At 44.8% G+C, this 21,109-nt stretch overlaps 2 protein-coding genes across 2 annotated transcripts; both read left to right on the top strand.

Moving 5' to 3' along the window:
• The first annotated feature begins 806 nt into the window (after positions 1–806).
• Positions 807–1,709, top strand: gsx2 (GS homeobox 2). Its single transcript, XM_068743834.1, has 2 exons — positions 807–1,182; positions 1,369–1,709. The coding sequence occupies exons 1-2, from the start codon at positions 807–809 to the stop codon at positions 1,707–1,709; spliced, it is 717 nt and encodes a 238-aa protein (XP_068599935.1).
• Positions 1,710–7,726: 6,017 nt separating this feature from the next.
• Positions 7,727–20,092, top strand: pdgfra (platelet-derived growth factor receptor, alpha polypeptide). The gene is given in 29 exon segments (XM_068743540.1): positions 7,727–7,784; positions 7,864–8,154; positions 8,407–8,667; positions 9,127–9,147; positions 9,372–9,502; positions 10,365–10,527; positions 10,834–11,026; positions 11,326–11,441; positions 11,547–11,831; positions 11,926–12,192; positions 12,323–12,453; positions 12,577–12,745; positions 12,852–13,041; positions 13,141–13,256; positions 13,363–13,489; positions 13,591–13,787; positions 14,250–14,344; positions 14,698–14,830; positions 15,090–15,194; positions 16,021–16,131; positions 16,443–16,599; positions 17,179–17,336; positions 17,585–17,700; positions 18,201–18,323; positions 18,433–18,544; positions 18,626–18,725; positions 18,886–18,991; positions 19,637–19,872; positions 19,945–20,092. Coding segments are annotated over 29 exon segments (4,416 nt in total).
• Positions 20,093–21,109: the final 1,017 nt, after the last annotated feature.

Raw genomic sequence — 21,109 nt, 5'->3', positions numbered from 1 at the left:
AAATGTATTATTATGATGCTGCTCAAAGTTGTCCAACGGACTGCTCAGGGAGTTTGTGTGTTTGTGCAGACGCATGAAAAATTAGAGGGAACACTGCTCAGGACCAACCGTATTCAGAGATCAATTTGTGCTAATTGTCCCGCATGCACAATTCCTCAAATCGCATTTACGGAAATTTACGCACTGGATTTTGGAATTAAAGTATATGACCGTTATAGCCAGTATAAATAGAATAAGTACTTTTCCTTTAGCATGCTTCTGATGCAAAAGTCATTTTCCAAATATATACGATTCATTCCGAACAGTTAAAATATATATTCTTAAACCCAGATTTTATTAATTAAAGCTCCACACTGGAAAGTTTCGGCAGCAAGTCAGTGATAAATATTTACAGACTGTCATTGATTATATCACATTGTTTAAAAAGGATGCTTCTGATAGTGTGTCGGTTGAAGAAAGCCGGTTCAGTGTTGTAATTGTAATAAATTAATAATAACAATACAGATATTTTAACGTGTCTGTTTGTGTTATTCTAGCTTCAATGACTTTTTTCTACATTCGGGGGGGGGGGGGGGCAAATCTGTAAATTGTGATTGGAGGCCGATAAAGACATCACGTGGTTTTCGGTCCTGACAGGACAAACCCGTGGAGACGGGTGCGCACGTGGGTGACGCCGCAGGGCCAACCCTCTTCCAGTTCCTTTTGTTGAGCCATCAAACATAAGGACTTTTGGAGATCCCGAGGGGTTCAGATGAGAAACAGCATTCATCTTGTGCACGGGGCAGAAACTTCTCAGCGGTAGAGCCATGTCGAGGTCTTTCTATGTTGATTCCTTAATAATCAAGGATACGGCGCGACCTGGACCGACTGAGCATCCAGCACAAGACTTCCTTATCCCCATAAGCATGCACTCTCCGGGCGTAATGTCGGTCACCGCTCCGGTGTGTCCGTCCAGGAAAAGTGGAACTTTCTGTGTCTGTCCGCTGTGCGTCACATCCCACATCCACTCTTCTCGCGGCGGCATTCCAATGCTGAAGACTCAGTTTCCAGGCGCAGATGCGCAGTACTGTCAGAGAATAGCGCATCAGCAGGCTCAGGCACTCGCTCACCCCGGACAGACACCTGTCTGCACGCCCACCTTTAGCGTCACCGATCCGAGGAGGTACCACTGTCTTTCAATAGGTAAGCGACGCTTGCTGCTATAAAGTTCGGCACCTGTTTCTTGTACGCTTCCAGGCACTTGTATGAGTCTAAAAACTCGGCTTTTACGCACTTGAATTTGAGCGCTATTTTATTCAATTTGCATATTGAACTGAGATTTAATATTTGACTGATGTAAAACATTTTTTTTTTTTTTTACTCAAACAGGCACCTCCGAGAACAGCCACATACAGAATGGCAAGAGGATGCGAACGGCTTTCACAAGCACGCAACTCCTGGAACTTGAAAGGGAGTTTTCCACGAACATGTATCTTTCCAGACTCAGAAGAATCGAAATCGCCACGTATTTAAACCTGTCTGAGAAACAGGTGAAAATCTGGTTCCAGAACCGCAGGGTGAAGCACAAGAAGGAGGGGAAAGCCACCCAAAGGAGCACGCACAGTGGATGCAAATGCGCAACCGGCCACACAGACTATTCAAGGTCAGAGGATGAGGAGTCTCTGTCCCCGGCCTCTGCTGAGGAAGAGAAAGAAGTATCACCCATCTGAGTTTGCGCTCCAGTTCCCACCACTGGCACTTACTCTGCCCAACTTTAAATTGGAAATGTCATCACGCAAAATCTGGGCCAAAAAAATCTCCTGCATGCATGAGTGTGAGAAGAGGTCTTTAAAAGTCAGTTCTTCACTTTTCAAATTAAATATGTGATACGCGTTTTGTCGCTGGAGTGAAAATATGTGGACACTTGACCCTCTATAATATGCTGTGATAAACTGATGTAGTTTGATCCCTCCAGGGTTCCATACCCAGGTCTAACCTGTACGCAACAATTTGTAACTATATGTATATGTGTGTGTATTTATTGTAATAAACATGACGCGTTGACCAATAAGCAGTTGTCAATATGTTGATTTACTAGGATTTACTGTTTTCTTATAAATACAAACGATCTGAATAATTATCAATGATTTTTCAGAGAGAGAGAGAGTTTGTCTTTTACAAACACGTGAATTTGGTAGAACTTTAATTCACAGTTTGCGCTACATTTAATTTGTATTTTTCTAAACACTGATTGTTTACACGCTGTTTCATATACATTATATACACTCTTTAATTCAGAATAGATGAAGTGAGCTATATATGAAAGTGACTGTAATGTCTCCTTGGAGCGGACCAGAAAAGGGTACCCGATAACGCCCCTGGGGAGCAGCCAATAGGCCATTAATGCTCGCTTTTGAAAAGATTTAGTTTGTCCAAAGCCAGTTTAATTGCGTTTTCGGTCCCACGTTGGTTGATTATGCTGCTATTGCTTGGAACCACAGAACAAGGATATATAGAAGTGGGCAAAGGCTTTGACAGGTTAGATTGTCCTGTCTTGAGACTCGCATTTAGCGGGAGACCCCCGACGGCTGTGCGCTCAGAGAGCTTTGAGAGACAGCGACAGGGTTCCTCCAAGCGACAGAGAACGATTTAGTCACTGTTTCATTAGGCGCAATTTGAACCTTTCAACTTATGGTGAATTAAAAGGGGCAAGCTCAAATGGTGAGATTCTGAGGGGGGGATTAGTGGGAGGGGCCACTGGAAATTAGTTGACGCCTAATTTAACTCGCCTCTGTCAGAGTTTGGGATAGATTCCTAATTGAGAGGGGAAGCAGGTGAAGTTCTGGTCCCACGCAGACCCATTCAAAGCGGGAATAAATGGCCCCCTTTCACGTCTGTCGACGATCATATATTATTGGGGGAAAGCCACCAAATGAATATATATTGAAGTTCCCATTAATCGAATTAGCGTCTCCTTGCAGGTGTGAAAAACCAATGCAGCGTTTAAAGCGATAAAGGAATAAAAGAAAAAAAAGCACACTTTTGAGAAAGTCTCCCCCTGTGAGCCCCACGGGACGTGACCTCAAACTGTAAAGCACCCACGCATGCGCTGAAGCTCATTTTGAGTTGATCTATTCGTCCAGGTCAAATGAATCAATCTTCCCAAACTGGCACACCCTGTCCAAATAAATTTTATAACAGACAAAATCCGGACAAATGTCTAAAATAATACAAAGCATACAGGTTTCAGATGGAAGAGGCATCACCTATATAACGACCAGACCAACGACAAACGCTCAAAAGACGTCAGTGCCCGGCCACTATTGAAAATGTGGCAATTACGCATGACAAAAGACAATTAATAAGAGCGCCTTTCAGCCGGCTGCAGCTGCTGTCTCATGCAGAGAGGTCGAGCTGTAGAGCCGGTGTCGGAAAGAAGCGAATAACCTTGTTTTTACAAGAGGAGAAGTCCACTATACGCATGAATCAGCGACTCGATGCGAATCAGCGACTCCTCAAATTACTTCAACAAATCAGCGCAGAGTCCTGTCTTATACCTGTGCGCTATCTGACCTGCAGTTCGGCACCTTTTGGCCAGCACAAACTTCAGTGATGGCGACGTCCAACTGCAGTCAAGAGAATATTGGAGACCAAGCAACCCTGTAATACTTATAGTATCGAGGCGTGTAGTATGTTAATAATATCACCCAAGGTGTTGAATGTCTTGTATGTGTCATACTAAGAAGGACCTGAAGTAAAATGGATAAATCTTTGTATAAACAATGCACTATGTATAAACAATATTATTTAATTATAAATAAGTATACTTTCCTCTTTGCTTTGTCTAAATTATGTCCTTCAGTGCGGTAAGATAATTTCCTCTTCTTTATGCAGATGAAAACGTGTTAGCAACTGTTTTATCAAAGGTTTTATCATTTAAATATGTTAATTCAAAATGTTATAAACCCCTCTGGTTTTTTGTTTTTAATTTGTACAAACTCACCTCTAATTACAATTCACATCTATTCAGCTTCACGCAGGTTTAAACATTTGAAAAATACATATTAATGTATTTATGTAATGGACGGGTGACGGACGCTTGTAAGAAGAAGCGTTTCAGCACGCTGGACAGCTCCCCTCGGCCAGGGGGCCCCGAAGCGGAGTCATCCTCAAAGACTGCAGGGCGTGCTGCGTTCGAGGAAGGGCTGTTCGCTCATCAGTATACCGATACGTGGTGTGCATGTTGAACTTGTAATTTGCAATTTATCACTATGTACAATCTTTTACACGTAGGTTAAACATTTTGTATAGCTTGTTTTGATAGGGCAAGATAATTTTCAAATGCCCCCTGGTGGACAGTTGGAGACAGAACATGGAGAGTCTTCATGAAAAAGATGAATGACTGGTGATGGATGGCAGTGCCAGTGTTCAAGTCATGATGTTGTTTTTACACCTCCATCCAAATCCGTCTTTGTGTTGAGAGTTTCCAACCAGATGGGGGGGGGGGGGGGGGGGTATCATTGCGCCATTTTATTATATAGACAAGAACACAAGTGTCATGACTCCGCTAACTTCTCAGTGATATTTAGTTGGTTTGCGGTTTGCCCTGTATTTACATTCCTCCTGTATTTTTTCATGTAACTTCGGCTTTTATAAGCCAAACGCGTCAGATACCAAACCGGTGTGAAGTTAGTTTGGCTTTGTGAAGTTGAGATCCTTTGTTTTCAGAACAAGGACACTGTTCTTTTGGAAACATGTGGAAGTAATTGCGCCAAGCCGCTGTAAGGAGGGGGGGGGGGGGGGGGGGGGGGGGGGGCGAGGATCATCGGCCCTGGGGCTCTGCAGCTCCTCGCAGACCCCGGTCTGATGCCCCTCTTCTGTGCCCAGAGATAGGTGATTCATAGGGGCCCATTATTCTTCTGTTGCCCGCCAGGAGCCCCGGGGTAACAAAACCTAATGGCTGTTCAGGACTCGGTAAACAGCTGACGCATATGTGCCAGTAAACAGAGGTCCCTTTAGTTGTCTGTGAGGCAGGAAAGAAGAACTATAGTCGGAGAAACAGTGCGATGTCTTTTCATGAAATTTAAAGGAGTAGTTTATGAGCGTGTGCGCGCGCGCGCGTGTGTGTGCGTGTGAGAGAGAGACAGTGAGAGAGTCATGGGGGGAGGGGGGGGGGGATGTGGTTTGTGATGGTAACATGGTGTTGGAGCGCCCTCTATGAGCGACGCTCTCCGTGGCTTAGTTTCTCTGTTGCGCAAAAGAAGTGGGTCCATCCTCTGAGCTGCGCGTAACGACGTCGACCAAAAAAAAGAGTATCATAAGTAGAGATTTCTGTTTTATAGCTGAATGGCTCTTTGTAAGATTAAGCAGATCCAAACTGTGATAATTTATGAATTGAATGAAACAGCACCAAATGAAGCTAAACAAAAACACATCAGTCCTCGTATCCAAATAAATCCCCGTGAAAATACAATTCATTCCAACATATCGGTGGGAAATCTATATCCCCCCCATATAAAGACTCTTACTTTGAAAAAGGGTCCAACACTCAACGGGAGAAGAGGGGGGGGGGGGGTGTCATTTCCTGAGAGTTATTTACTCTGAGCCAGATGATTTTTTTCGGAGGGGGCGCTGCAGCCCTGAATCAGTTACAGGTCGCGTAGCTGCAGCGCAGTTGTGAGGTAGGTCGCGGATAGGATAGAGGGGCGCACATATGCTCTCACAGCGCGCTTTTTCTGAGGATTACAACCGCTGCAAAGGACCCTTACTGCGCCTTTCGGGAGGACCAATTCACTCTGGATATACTCACACCAAGGGAATATAAAGAAGGGATTACTAGAAGGTAATTAAAAGGTTGTTGGCATCCGAGAGATAGTTACAACTCTTTAAGAAAAAAAAAACTTTTTTTTTTAATAAATTGGAAAAAGTACAAGGAAAGCAAGATAAAACTCTGTCCTGTAACTGCGTTGAGTTCATTTGTTTAACCTGTTATTAGATAAAGTCAGTTTTTGAAAAGTGAACTAAAAAGTGCGACTCTCAATTAAGAAAACTATAGCTGCTGCAAGTTGTATGCAACTTTTGCATTAGGCTATGCATTCTATTTGTATTGATTTTTTTAGCTTAGATTTTCCGTTCCCTGCGCACCATATGTTCTCACCGCTGGACACCGAGCAGGGAGATGTCGCCGACGCTGCTGGATCGCTGCGTTTCGGTCTCACAGCTGGAGGTGTCACCTCGAAGACTGGAGGCAGCAATTTGGAATCACATTGTTTGCCCGTCTGGTGGTGGATTAAGAGGAACTAAAATGGAAAATCAGCACTAAATGCGTCCCTCTGTGGCAGCAGAGCGACGACTCAATGGATTCAAAGAAGCGGGGAAAGGAATGAGTGCGTATTTGGAGCCACGTCGCATTCCTCATTATGTCACCAACAGATCCTGCATAGGAATACTTCTCACGGTCAAAAGTACTCGAATATCTGGAAATATATATATATATGCGTTAAAATTGCAGGAGAGCACTGTATAAGTGTCATCTGGAGATTATCATTTTTTTCATGGAAATAAACCTGGATCCTCATCACCATCCATGGCGGGGGGGCAGAAAGTTGAGACAAGACTTATCAGCTGTTGCTTAAAAGAATCCAGGCCATCAGAAGGATGCATTTGCTGTTATCTCTGCATGTTTCTTTAGTGGCTTGCTGGAAATTCGAAGAGCAGGACCTGCGAGTAACACGCAGAGGCTGGAGGGGCCCTTGCCGAACTGTGACAAGAAAAAAAAAAACCTTATGGAAATCCGTTTCAGAAAAGGCGTGTGTATAAATATGACAGAAATTGATCATGCGTTATGTCAAATTATTCCCACGTTAATATGGACTTTCGTGCAGTGCGGAGTGGGCCCACTAATTATAGAGTCAAACTAACCCAGGTTGCCCGTGGACAATTCAGCGCGTTTCGATGCGCCAGAGCAGAAAGCCACAGGAAACTGAAGGCCTTAAGTTTTATTACTTAGGGACCCAATCTAGGGAAGATCGCAAAAAAAGAGAGTTACTTTTAAAATCCATGATTAGAAAAAATTAAAAGCTAAAGTAGTCGTGATTTTATTTGGTGTATTTGGATAACCTTTGGAAAAGTTGAAGGGATCAAAATGTCCTTTGTGTAAATACCTCGTAAACTGTGGCCCTGGATGAAATGATCCAGCATCAGACAGACCCGGAGTCTCTAAACCTGGCAGAGTTCTGAGGTTCCCGGACTGAAGGAAGGGAAGACTAATTTAACCATTTCTAAAAGGAAGTTTGAAATCCTAACTTAAAGTGAAAACAAAGAAGAAAAAAACTGCAGAATGGCGGGCAGGCAATGTGGAGATGAAATCCAAAGTTTTAGCGTCTCCAAAAGGTGGCCTGTGTCGCCCTCTCGCGGAGGGCTTTGTGGTAACAGGGAGGACGGCTTTGAGGGGAGCCGTCTGTCTGTTCCCAGTTCACCACCACCCTGTGGGTTTTATTTTAACAATCCTAACCCCACCATCCGAAACATAATCACTCAAATCCCGTAACAAATTCTGTTGTTACTCTGTCACTGCCGTGGGAGTGCATGGCTGTAAAGTTCAACAATCCCTCTGTATGTTGTTTTTTTTACACAACAATTCAAAACCCATTCAGAATGTATATTTTGAACAAATAATTATGCTATCATATATACTGTAAAATAATGCATTTATTTTCTGTCTTTACAGGCCGCGACATCCATAGCCATGGATGGGGTAAGGACGCATGTCGTCTTTGGGGGCGTCTTGTTGGTGTTGGTTTCAGGTGAATATACATTTTATTGATGCTTTTTCAACTTCTCCAAACTTCACGTAACGCTTTAAAACCTGTCTTCTTTTCACAGTAATATCTGGACTGTCGCCGCCAACGATTGTGTCTAATGAAGAGGAGTTTATTCTGCAGCCCGACTCTGTGTTCAATATAAGCTGCACCGGTAAAACAAACGTAGTTTGGGCTGAACCTCTGCCGGAAAACACCTTTGTTTACCCCGGCTACTACACAGCTACGCTCTTCATCTACAACGCAACCGTGGAAAACACCAGGTATTACATGTGTACCTATGAAGGCCAGGAGAGTGACATGGAGGATGAAGCAGATGAAGATGCGGAAGCAGGAATATATGTCTTTGTCCCAGGTGAGTGTGATTGAACACACAGTGATGGGCATTTCTCAGAATTAAATAGGGAACATACACACAGCAGGCAAAGCTGGAGCACAAGTAGACCTACTCGAGTTGATCTAAACATTAGAACTATAGCAGCCGATATTAGATGGTCACAGCAATGGAACTAATGCTGCTGCACCGAAACCCCTTATTGTGCTAAGTTGAGTGAAAGTGAAAATCACGCAACGCAGTGTGACTTCACGCCTTTCCCTGTGCACCCAGATGCCCAAGCTCCATTTGTCCCCGAGATGCCCGAAGACTTGGTCGTCCTTATGGACACATATGGAGTCCCCATCTCCTGTCGTGTGTCACACCCTTACTCTCATGTCATCCTGAGGAGCGTCCCCAGCGGAGAGGAGATGCCCGCCTTCTATGACAACAAGATGGGCTTCTTTGGAAGCCTGTCACCCGGCCTGTACCAGTGTGAAACCACCGTGAATGGCCAGATATTTAAAAGTGCCATTTACACTGTGATGACTGAGGGTACGTATTTGCAGCATTGACAAGAAAGAAACATTTCCTAGCTTCATTTTTGTTTGTAAACTTTCTTAAACTCTTCTGGAGTGTTGCGTAGTAGTTCTGGTCCAATAGCAGATTTTTGTTTTCCTTTTAATTATTGTGGCCATAAGAATTCACAATTACCACAACTTTTAAATGAAATGTGCTGATTAAAATGTCTTGTCGTCCGGTGTGTCCACCGACATGCTGTCTGTTTTACAGAATAACAAAACCTCTCAATGATTAGATCTATTTTTATGGTGCGAGTAGAATCTCCTACTCTTTAATGTAACCGCACCTAGATCGTGGCTCGCTAGATATAAATGCTGGTACATTACGGCACTCTTCGCCACATGGTTTTAATCTGTATCCTGAATTTTTATGGAGTATAGTTTTTTCCAAAAAGTACTGACATAATAGGATCAGGATTTGAAAACTGTGCAGCTGGAAACACTCCCCAAGTCTGTTTACAATGAGAGAGCTGCAGGGTGATCTCACTGCACGAGACCCATGACATTATGCCATTATCACTACAGGGGGCTTAACAGTCATGGTTTCACGCTACGTGTCTGTGAGTCACGCCGGCCGACTGAGCCACCTCTCAGTCATCAAATGAGCTCGCAGCAATCAAGCTGTCACTATCTCGGGTGCTGATATCTGTTCTCCGGTGGTCTTTCCAGCCCCTGCAGAAACGCAGGACTTTGACGTGGACGTAAGAGCCAGCGAGGAGCTGGTGAGAGCGGGGCAGTCTTTCAACATCACCTGTGCTGCTCCAACTGGACTGGCTTTCCAGCAACAGTGGCTACATCTGAAAAAACAGGCAAGATATAACCCTCTTTCCTTCTGCGACATTTACATTTAATCCTCTAGTTTGGCTTCACCTACAAAAAGTTCCAACCTCTCAATCTTCGTGCCTCATTTTCTTTAAGCCAATGTCATATGTTCATGCCATTTCCTACCCAGCAGCACCGAGCCTTAAATTATTTTTGGACCTGAACTAAATAGCAGTGAAAGTGGAGAACAACTCTTTTTAAGATTGTCCATAGCGGTTCCACAGTCTGTTGCAGGACAGCGGTGGCTGAATGCTGTGTCTTTATAATGAGGGTGTGAGTCAAACAGTCAAACCCATGCGGAAGACACTGGTGGGAATGTTAATGCTCAGGACAAATGGCTCGAGGGGAGCAGACGGTTCAAAAGAAAAGGAAGAGGATAGTAAAAGCTTCGACCGCAGCGGTACTTGAGAACTGTTGGACAGATGCTGTCTGTCAGCAAAGTAAACATTCAGTGTTTCTGAAGCGTTCACTGCAAGGATCCAAATGAGTTTCATGCACAATTTATGTTGTTTATATTTATTTTCACATTCTAAATCTATACGGCACATTTTCTTCAGGGGATTCCTCCAAGTCTTTTTCCAGAGATGGTGAGTGTAGGAAAGCTGCAGGCTTCACTCCTGGGTTTGGTCTCTGCTGCAATTATGGGTTTTTAAAAGCCTCCGCGATCCTGATTTATCTCTATGGGCGTGCAAGTGTTATAACCATTACCCTTCAGCAGCACGACAAGTGGCTCTCATACATCGTCACTGTGAAACGGAAAAAACACAGAGAGCTAAAAAAATATCAAAAAAAAAATCACAGTACCGCTGAGAAGGATCTAAAACCCGTTTTGCTCTTTGGTCTCTAAAGGCTATGGATGCAGTTCAGATGAAACAGACCTTCCCGGACCAGGTCATCTACACCCTCAGCATCCCACGATCCACCTCACAGGACAGCGGCGCCTACGAGTGCTCCGTCACCCACCAAGGCAGCGGCGCGGTCAGAGTCAGCGGTGTGGTTGTAACCGTTCTTGGTAAGTCTTTATCTGCACTAAAAAACCTTTTTATTCAACGAGTTTTCAGCAGGAGTGTAAAAATGCTGCAAAAATTTAGTTGACAGACTCGTTATCATTTCAATTTTCACATATGTGCACCGGAGGGCTGTGTGGAAGTGATTTTCACCTCTGCTTTCAGCATCAGCTCCTGTGCTTTATGGGATAGTTTCAGCAGGCCTTCATTTTATTGCATCCACTTCTCCTCTGTTTTATTTGCATGAGTCATTTTCTTATTTGTCCCAACAACCTGCTGAATGTTTTCCTCGGTTCGGTTTCTTTCTTCAGAGGATAACTTCTTTGTGAAGCTCGATCACAGCGGGATTCCAGCTGTGGAGTTTGTCAGCCTCCTAGAGGAGACAGAGTTCACCATCCTCATTGATGCCTACCCGGCTCCCAAAGTGCTGTGGCTCAAAGACGGCCGAGCCTTATCTGGGAGCTTCTACGCTTTCGCCACAACGAGCCACCTTGAAGGGAATCGGTGAGAATAAAGAATGAGAAATTGTTACATTTCATTTTTAGTTGTTGTGTAGGGAAGTTGGTCTTTTGGGAGTGTGGGCAAGTTGGTGCAAATCCCAATTTTAATCCAGATTTAAATTTGAAAGTTAAATGGTTCAGATAAGGCTCAGATATAAACATGCACCTTTTTCTTCAAAAGCACACTAATGACTGCTTCCTCTGACACCAGATCACAAGAACGATGCATTCATGTCACCAATTGTGAACTGCTGCTTTGAAAAACAAAAGTATTTGCTGATTTTTAATCTAATCTTCTGACAGATATCAAAGCGTTCTGACATTTCGGCAGCCTTTGGTGAAAGACAGCGGGAATTATACCATCACAGCCCTCAGCGGTTCTCTTACCGCTCAGTTCTCCTTTGTCCTCATAGTGAAAGGTAAGATAGATGCTAGATAGACAGAGAGATATACAGACAGACGGACAGACAGAAAAGAGACAGATCTCTGATCCACATTTGTCTTTCTTCCAGCTTCAACTGCAGTGTTATTCCCACCATCCTCAGCCCCTGTGCTGCTGCCAATGGCCGAAGACATGGTGGTTCCCCTTCACACTCCCTTCACCTTGACTTGTCGAGGAGAAGCAAAACTAGCCTGGAAGACACCGCTCAATGTCCTTGAGAGAACGCAGGAGGACGACAGCGGCCTTTTTGTTACAACCATCACTGTGGAAAACGCCACGGTGATGCACACCGGCTACTTCTCATGCTTCTACAGTGGAAACACGACTGGGGGGAGAGAGGACAGCAGCATCTACATCTACGTGCCAGGTGGGGCTTCAGGCGTTGAACTTTGTTTGTTGAACCTTTATTTACTTCTCCCTTTGTCATTATTGGGAATGAAACTCGTTTTTCTCCAACTCAGATCCCGATGTTCCCTTTGTGCCATCGCCGCTGCCTTTTGGCAACCATGTCCTGTCCGAACACGAGGAGATGGAGATTCAGTGTCGAGTGTCTGATCCCAATGCCAACGTGACCCTGATCAACGTTGACACGCAGACGCCTGTGCCAAGTGTTTACGACAGCAAGAGGGGCGCCTTGGGAATATTCACTGCTGGAACCTACCTGTGCAAGGCCCTCATCGATGGAGAGGAGTACTACAGTGGGGAATACATCGTCCATGGCTGGACAGGTGTGTGTCTGTGACTGTGCAAACAGTTTGTTACGAGGTGTTTATCTCTCGATGATCTGCCAGTTCTATATGTTTGGTGGATCTACACGCTCCCGGGGGAGCTCTAACCTTGTCAGCTGTTGCATCTCAGGTGGCGCTGGGCTGCACGTAGAGCTGACAGCCAAACGGACGGCTCTGCTGGTGGGAGAGACCATCACCGTCAACTGTCTGGCACGAGGACCCGAGATCCTGGAAGACAACTGGAAGTATCCTGGCAAACTGGTGAGGCCATCAAGTCATCCCTTACAGCACAAAAACACTCCAGCAGGAGGCGTATTTTGAGTTCAGTGTCCCTAAGCTGTGCAGTTGTCCCATTGTAAAGGCGCTTTCATTTTCCTTTGACAGACTAATCGCGCAATCAAAGCTGTGCATGAGAACAAGAGGGATCAGGAGATTCTCTACACCCTGACAATTCCGCAGGCTTCAACCAAGGACAGCGGCATCTACTCGTGCTCCATCACTGATATCATGAATAATGAGATCCAGACAAAGCAACTCGCTCTCCGTGTGTTTGGTACGCCAGACGTATTCCGTTTACTCCTAATAAAGTGCATGCGTAAAAAATATTCTCTCTCCTGAGCTTATTCATGATCATTCACCGTCTGCCTCTCTTCCAACAGCAAGCGAGTTTCTGTCCATCCAGCCCGAGTTCGGAGAATATGAATCGGCAGAACTTGATGAGGTCCGGGAGTTCAAGGCTCACATCAGCTCATTCCCAGGCGCTCATGTCACCTGGCTCAAAGACGGCTACCCACTCAACGATGTGACAGCTGAGATCTCCACCAGCCTCCAGCAGCTCAGCGAGACCAGGTGAGGCTAAATGTCACACATTAGCCAGCCCTGTCGTTGTGCTTTAGTTCAGGTGGGAACTTCGGTAACGGTGTGAGCTTGTTTTGTTGCTCTTTGCAGCTACATGAGCATTCTCACACTGATCCGGGCCAAGGAGGAGGACAGTGGGAACTACACAATGCGGGTGGAGAACGGAGACCAAACTGACACTGTTGGATGGGTCTTGGAGGTCAAAGGTCAGAAAGAGGAATGCCCAATTAACCTCATATTCTGAAGTCTGTATTTCTCTCAAATACGCACTCAGTCTGTGCTTTACCTGATTGCTTCTGGCCCATGTTACAGTGCCTGCAGTCATTGTGGACCTGATGGACATCCACCATGGCTCAGCCACCGGTCAGTCAGTGGTGTGCATCACCAGGGGTCAGCCCACGCCTGTGGTGGAGTGGTTCGTCTGCAAGAACATCAAACAGTAAGTAAATTACAGACAAAAGGAATGCTTCTGAATGTTTTTGCTTTACCTACATGCTGGAACTGTTTGCATAACTCGTCCTTTTTTTTTTTTGCATGAAGCTGTGCCAATGACTCGTCTTCCTGGGTACCCCTTGCTGCTAATTCCACGGCGGTCACAATGGAGTCATACTTTGATGAGGATAACAACCTGGAGAGCCAGGTCATGTTTGGTCATTTGGAAAACACGCTGGCGGTGCGTTGCCTGGCCAGGAATGAGATGGGTGTCGTCAGCAGGGAAGTCAAACTGGTATCCGCTGGTAAGAACACAGAAACATTCATTTGACTAACGTCTGTTTCCTGTTAAGTGGCTTCCCATTTTTACCTGGTATTTATTTCTGACGCTGTTTCCACCTTGCTTCCTTGATATTCCCTTTCATTCCTGACACCCTGTGGGCTTTATTAGTGCCTATGTTGTGCAGCTATGCTCTGCACTCCAAATGTCACCCCCCCCCCCCCCCCTCCCCCCCCCCCTCTCTCCTCCTCCTAAACCTCTACCTGGACTCCCTCCCGCATCTTCCTACTTCCATGTTATCTTTCCAGCACACCGTCTGCTTCTAGAAATCTGGCCAAATGTACTTATACGCATATTTCCCATGCAGCAGACAGAATGTACTGCACAGCAAGCTTTTCATTTGACATGATAACAAACACATATTGATACATGTGATCAATGTGTACTTCCTTTGCTGTGTTTGATGGCTGGTTCTCCTCCTGAACAGGCCCTCAACCCGAGCTGACTGTAGCTGCTGCTGTGCTGGTGCTCCTGGTCATTGTCATCATCTCACTCATTGTCTTGGTTGTTATATGGAAACAGGTATTACTTCCATCTTCATGCATTCATTCATTTTCACGCTCGTCTATATTTCAACTTTTTCTACTCGTCTATATATTTTTGGACAATTTAGCAAAACCAAACCCAAATTTCCCAGTTTGTTTTTTACAGTAAGACTTCAACCTTCAAATGAATTCTAGAGGCTGCAGTGGGCAGCCATGTATTTTTTTTTATTCTAGCTGTCCATCCTGCCTGGTTTACTGCTATGACTGGTTATGGTTGGCCGCATGTTAAATGCCGTGCTTTGTGGGGTATCCATCACATATCAGCATTTTAAATCAAAGCAAACCAACCAAGAGACAACAACAACAATGAAAGTGTGTTTTGTCTTTCAGAAACCGCGGTATGAGATCCGCTGGAGGGTCATAGAGTCCGTGAGCCCAGATGGTCATGAGTATATCTACGTGGATCCCATGCAGCTTCCGTATGATTCCAGATGGGAGTTTCCCCGTGACAGACTTGTGCTTGGTGAGCTGAGCCGACTTCTGCTTCGATGCAGCCTTCCTGCTGGGACGCTCCAGTCCGGATGTCTCGCTCTATGAAGCGTAATTGTTATAAGCTAATTGGGCAGTCATGGGCAGCAGGGGTTTTCTGGTTCAGAGCTGGTTTCATTCGGTGGTCAGTGGACATTCAGCTATTCAGCAGAAACATTCCAAAGTGTTACATACTTGTGTTTGTGCAAGTTTTTTGTTGTTTGAGTATTAACCCTTTGTTGTCTTTTTCATAGGTCGCATCCTGGGCTCTGGAGCCTTTGGGAAGGTGGTAGAGGGCACCGCCTACGGACTCAGCCGCTCCCAACCTGTCATGAAGGTGGCAGTGAAGATGCTGAAACGTGAGTTCTGCCGTTGATATTATAGATACAACACACTAAATTCAATTTGTATGTCTCTGTGAGGAAGGAAGTCAGAGGGACTGGTCATCTTGAAGTGATGCCAGGCAAATATTGTAAGTGATTATTTTGGTTGGAAGGAGCAGGAGCATCTAAAAACTAAAGAAATGAAGTTTTAGTTTGAGCCTCTCCTTTTGAACACAGCCAGCAGGGGTCGCAGCAGCAGATACCAACAACAGAGACAAATAAAGTACTATCAAATTGAAATAATTCTCATTCACTTTAATTATGGCATTGTCAGATATATATATATATGTTATATATGTATTTTTGGATTTAGTTTGTCTTGGATCATCCAGCACCTTTATCTCCGATATCTTAGAATGTCCACAATATCTCAAAGACCATCTCTTGTTTTTATATTATTACAGTCACAAAACTAGTCCAGTGATCTTTTTATGTACATTCATGGGTGTATGACAATGAGCAATTGCGTATAGCCAATTTGATTATGTGAAATTGTCTAATGGGAGATAAATGATTCATCTGAGGAGGAAACTCCAATCGTCACTCAATAATTGTGAAATACAATATTCCGTATTTCTGATTTTTTTTTTGAGTGGAGCAATGTTGCTGATGGAATCTTCCTCTGGGATCAATGAAGTATTCTGATTCTGATATTTGGTTTATCAAACAATTTGTTCTGAAATGGTTAAAAACAAACAAGATAGAGTGTCTTATAGATGAAAGATACACTGCTGAATGTGTGCGTGGTTTGGCTTTGGAGTTTGTAATGCCTGATATGCACGCTCGATGCTCCCTCCTTCAGCCACAGCACGCTCCAGCGAGAAACAGGCTCTCATGTCTGAGCTGAAGATCATGACGCATCTCGGACCGCATCTCAACATTGTTAACCTCCTGGGAGCGTGCACCAAGTCAGGTAAATACTACGCACACTGTTGTTGGATAGACATTTCACAATTCTTGCTTCTTCCTTACAAATAAGTCACCACATTACAAAGAAGCTGCACAATAATGTCCGGGTTCCTGCTGCTAAAGCATGCACGAAAAGCTTTCATTCAGATTTGTCATACATGAACGATTGACAGGCCTCGTTCTGCTCTTAGTGGGTGTGGTGTTTTTTTTACAAACAAGTGTAGGCTTGTCCTCTTGAATGTGCTTTTAGCCTTTATGAGCCTGTGATTAGATTAGTCTGCAGACTAACAACTCTATCTGATGTGTTGTTCCCAGGCCCGATCTTCATTATCACAGAGTACTGCTTCTATGGGGACCTTGTCAACTACCTGCACAAGAATAGGGAGAACTTCCTAAGCCCGAACCCAGAAAAAAGCAGCAAGAAGGAGCTGGACATCTTCGGAATCAACCCTGCAGATGAGAGCAGCAGGAGGTGCGATGCTTTTAATACACATTAACCTCAACTCACTCCCCTAATGTCATGCCCGTATGTTAAAATCATTGTCACAACTTGCAGACGCCTCACACATATTCTCAGTTTACCCCTAATCAGTAACTCGATAGCAATTTGCTCCGAGGTTTAGGAGATTGTCTGGCATCTTCCCTTAATGAAATAACAGCCTGAAGCGATCTCAGCTTTCAGAGTAACTTCATTGTGCTGGAGGTACCTGTTAATTCTGTCTGTCCAGACATTCGTGGCGAAACAGCAACCCTTTCTCCCTCTGCGGCTCATCCGTGTTGATGGATGACTCACAGTGACCACACCTCAAATTGACCATAACGTGATTTCATCCTGGCTAAGATGTTAGGTTTAACCTCATCTCCTGCGAAAGCCCAGCCTGAAGCAGTGAAGTGTGGACTTTTGGACATGCAATAAGAGACAGGGCAGGATGCCTATCATGATGTATTTATCATCACCACAGGCCTTTTTATGGCTCAGTATTCCCACAAATCTGTCCTCGCCTCGTCGCTCACAGCATTCCCTCTTTGTGTCTCTTGTGTCTGTGCACAGTTATGTGATCCTGTCCTTCGAGGGTAAAGCAGATTACATGGATATGAAGCAGACTGGCAGCCCTCAGTATGTGCCCATGCTGGAGATGAGCGACTCCTCCAAGTACTCTGGCGTCCAGGAGCCTAACTATGACCATCCACCCTCTCAGAAAGGATCAAGTGGTACGCACTGATGCTTTCTTCTCGCCGCTGCTCTTTCCTCTGAGCTATTGGTGTGTTCTTACTTGGCTCCAGTGCTGTGTTTGAGTCAGTGCTGGTTGAAGGGTCCACCCTTGACAAAATTTAGGCCTGGTACATCCCTGTAATTACCGTACACGGAGAGGATAATTGTAGCACACATACACAATAATGTCCAGATTCTCTGTGCCATTAGTAAAGGTGTTTTTTCTGTGTGTTTCCTAAACCAGACAGTGAGATGGACGACCTGCTATCACACAACATGAACGAGGGTCTCACCACTACCGACCTGCTGAGTTTTACTTACCAGGTGGCCAAAGGCATGGAGTTCCTGGCTTCTAAAAATGTACGTTTATTCAGAAGGATGAAAACGGTACTGCTGGGGTTTAAACACCACATACAGTAGGTCACTTTCCACTGGTTGCTGCATGATGACAGCTTTGCTGGCCAAATCAGAGGAAATCAGCAGTTGTGTGATACAGACTCCTGCGAAGGCTGCTGAGCAGACAGACCAAGGCCTGAATATAACAGCAGACCAGGGAAGGGTTAGAATTAGCAGGCGAGGACACCCATCAACCAGAGGCTATTCATTCAGCTTCGTAGTTATTATCCCTAAATATCCAGTGGTCACCGGCATCCCTCCAACTGGCATGTTTGCACAAGGGCCGTGTGCTGTAAAGTCATATGGAAAAACATGAAATGAACTCCGCTGAAATGACAAATAAACAGAAATAGATAGTCTGCAGTGGCAGGACAGAAATGTGTTGGTTTGGGCATGAATGAAAAAATAAGTGGATGATGTAATTGGCTCCTAATGATTTTTTGCGTGTTTTGTTCTTTTTGCAGTGCGTTCACAGAGACCTCGCAGCCAGGAATGTCCTCCTTTCTCAGGGCAAGATAGTGAAGATCTGTGACTTCGGATTGGCCCGAGACATCATGCACGACAACAACTATGTCTCCAAAGGGAGTGTAAGTCCCTATTCAAATATCACCGACATGCAAACCTAAAACATAGATTTCTTGATTTCATAGCAGTGATGCTCATGTGGTTAAACATGTCCTGCTTGTTATCACGCAGACTTTCCTGCCAGTGAAGTGGATGGCTCCAGAGAGTATTTTTGACAACCTGTACACAACTCTCAGTGATGTCTGGTCCTACGGCATCTTGCTCTGGGAGATATTCTCCTTAGGTGAGCCCCTGCAAACATTTTTAGGAGCAAAGAAACGCATACAACTCGAGTTGGCTGATAAGCACGTGTCTTGATTTGAAGGTGGCACCCCTTATCCTGGGATGGTTGTGGATTCAAGCTTCTACAACAAGATCAAGAGCGGCTACAGGATGTCCAAACCAGAACATGCATCTCATGATGTGTACGTGACGAAATGATGCTGTGCATCCAGAGCACTGACGTATTCTGAGCTGAGATGTAGAGCAGCTGAGATGTGTCACTGTCAAATTGCAAGGTTCAGGACAGGACGTACATTTCTCTACGGTAACAATAACTGTCTTTGTCCGGCCTTGTTTTTTCAGATACGAGATGATGATGAAGTGCTGGAACAGCGAGCCAGAGAAGAGGCCCTCTTTCCTGGGTGTGAGTGACGCCATTGCTTCTTTGCTGCCGTCCAATTACAAGAGGGTGAGTCTCTGTGACATCTCTTACTCAGAGAGATCATTCTCTAGGAATCAACTTATCAACTGCTTTCTAATGGACCTTGTTCTCATTCTTGACTCTGTGGTTGAACCTGCACCTTCTGCTCCCCTGTTTTTTTAATTTTCTGGCTGATATTTTTGTTAGATATTTCCACCTATAGCTTTTGTAAATCAGCAAAGTTTACAGTTTATAAGCATTTTATTACACTCTTAAAATAGCAAGCCATAGATTTAAGCCCCCCCGGTCCTTCCTCTGGGATTATAATGGACATTTTCTGTGGGCTTTCTGTAGAAACCTTCTAGTGATTAGAGCAGCAGCTGGATGTCAAAGAGACTGGCCTCAGCCTGGGTAATGACAGCCCCAGTTCTAGCCGCCACCATTTAACCTTAATTACCCCATTAAACCCCACGTCACACATGGCACATCAAAACAGCTTCACCTCTGAGTTTGAATGGCTGGGGACGGAGGCGGAACCAACTCTTGCTTTAGCACCTCGGGCTTGTGCATAATTCCGTTTGGATGGTCGCAACTCTGCTATAGCTCTACTATGCTGTGTGTGTGTGTGTAATATTAATATATATCATGCATTTTATAATAATCTGTTCTGATTTGTCCACCTGTGTTGCACAGCATTATGAGAGGGTGAACCATGAGTTCCTCAAGAGTGACCACCCCGCTGTGACACGGGTGTGTGTGGACAATGACGACGCCTACATCGGCATTGCCTATAAGAACCAGGGGAAGCTGAAGGACAGGGAGAGCGGCTTCGATGAGCAGCGATTGAGCTCCGACAGCGGCTACATCATTCCTCTCCCTGACCTGGACCCCTTATCCGATGATGAATATGGAAAGAGGAACAGACACAGGTAATTGGAAGCCAACGTTTACCTTCATTATTTGTTTCATATCTCCAATCACACTAACCTCTTCTCTTGCAGCTCTCAGACGTCAGAGGAGAGCGCCATTGAGACCGGCTCCAGCACTTCCACTTTTGCTAAACGTGAAGGTGAGACTCTGGAGGACATCACGCTGCTGGATGAGATGTGTCTGGACTGTGGTGACCTGGTGGAAGACAGCTTCCTGTGACAACGGCAAAGCCTGTTTAGCCGAAGCAGCCAATAAAAGGGGCATAAGGACACAGGGAAGTAGAGAAAGACTTGTAAATCAATCACAGACTCTACTGTCTTTCATCCATTCCTCCTCCCTGAGCGCCCCTTCAGAGGACTAAACAAAACCACTTTGCTGTGTGGACGAGTCTGTGGTGAGTACAAAACACCCTTTACTTCTCACTGGACACTGCAGCCCATAGCTGGAGAAGTGAGCAAGAATGGATGTAAATGTGACATCAAGAATCAGAGAATCCCAAGCCTGCGAGGACCCAACAAGATAACGGATAAAAAAGATGATCTTTTAAATTCACAGCCCCCCCCCCCCCCCCCCCCCCCCTCCCTCCCGATCAGCAAAATAAGCAAAAAGATATGAAGTCAACATGCTGGTCATCAAATCAAAAGAAACATCATGGGATCTCATTCCCACACACACACACACACACACACACACACACTCTCTCTTCTTTAACCACTACAGATGCCCTAATCTGAGTCCAGCTTTCAAGTTTTTACAACTCTGGCATGTCGACTCACTTCCGACTCACCTGCTGCTGGCGTAATCAGTAGCATTACCTGGACGACAAAGCACAATATCTTGTATGTGACCGTTGTAACCACTGACCGATGTTTCAGTGGCTAAATCCATCCAGTCATTCAAATTTATTTTTTTACTTTATCCGTATGTAAAAATGAATTCCGAGTAGACCATAGCTGTTTCTATGGTTATGCAAATATAGCTTCTGAGTTGCATGCATCTCTCCAGTGTTTTGCAGTGATACAACATAATGTTCTCAAATGGCATCCGTGATGAACACTTCAGTCATTCTGTAATGTTACCTTTTAAAAATACAAGTGTGATTGTATTGTAAATAGATCCAGAGATGTTTTATAAGAGAGAATTATTGGGATAACAGCATTTTATGTTTGGGCATGTAAAGCTTCTGGACCCTGATGAAAATATGAGGCATCATAAGGAATAGCCAATCGTCTTGGA

Source organism: Brachionichthys hirsutus, chromosome 9, assembly GCF_040956055.1.
Source record: "Brachionichthys hirsutus isolate HB-005 chromosome 9, CSIRO-AGI_Bhir_v1, whole genome shotgun sequence".
Classification (NCBI taxonomy): Eukaryota; Metazoa; Chordata; class Actinopteri; order Lophiiformes; family Brachionichthyidae; genus Brachionichthys; species Brachionichthys hirsutus.
This window is presented reverse-complemented; position numbering and strand designations above follow the sequence as displayed.

Coding starts and splice junctions, on each gene's coding strand:
- gsx2 (XM_068743834.1), top strand. CDS start 807: ATGTCGAGGTCTTTCTATGTTGATTCCTTAATAATCAAGGATACGGCG. Junction 1,183..1,368: donor GTACCACTGTCTTTCAATAG/GTAAGCGACGCT, acceptor TTACTCAAACAG/GCACCTCCGAGAACAGCCAC.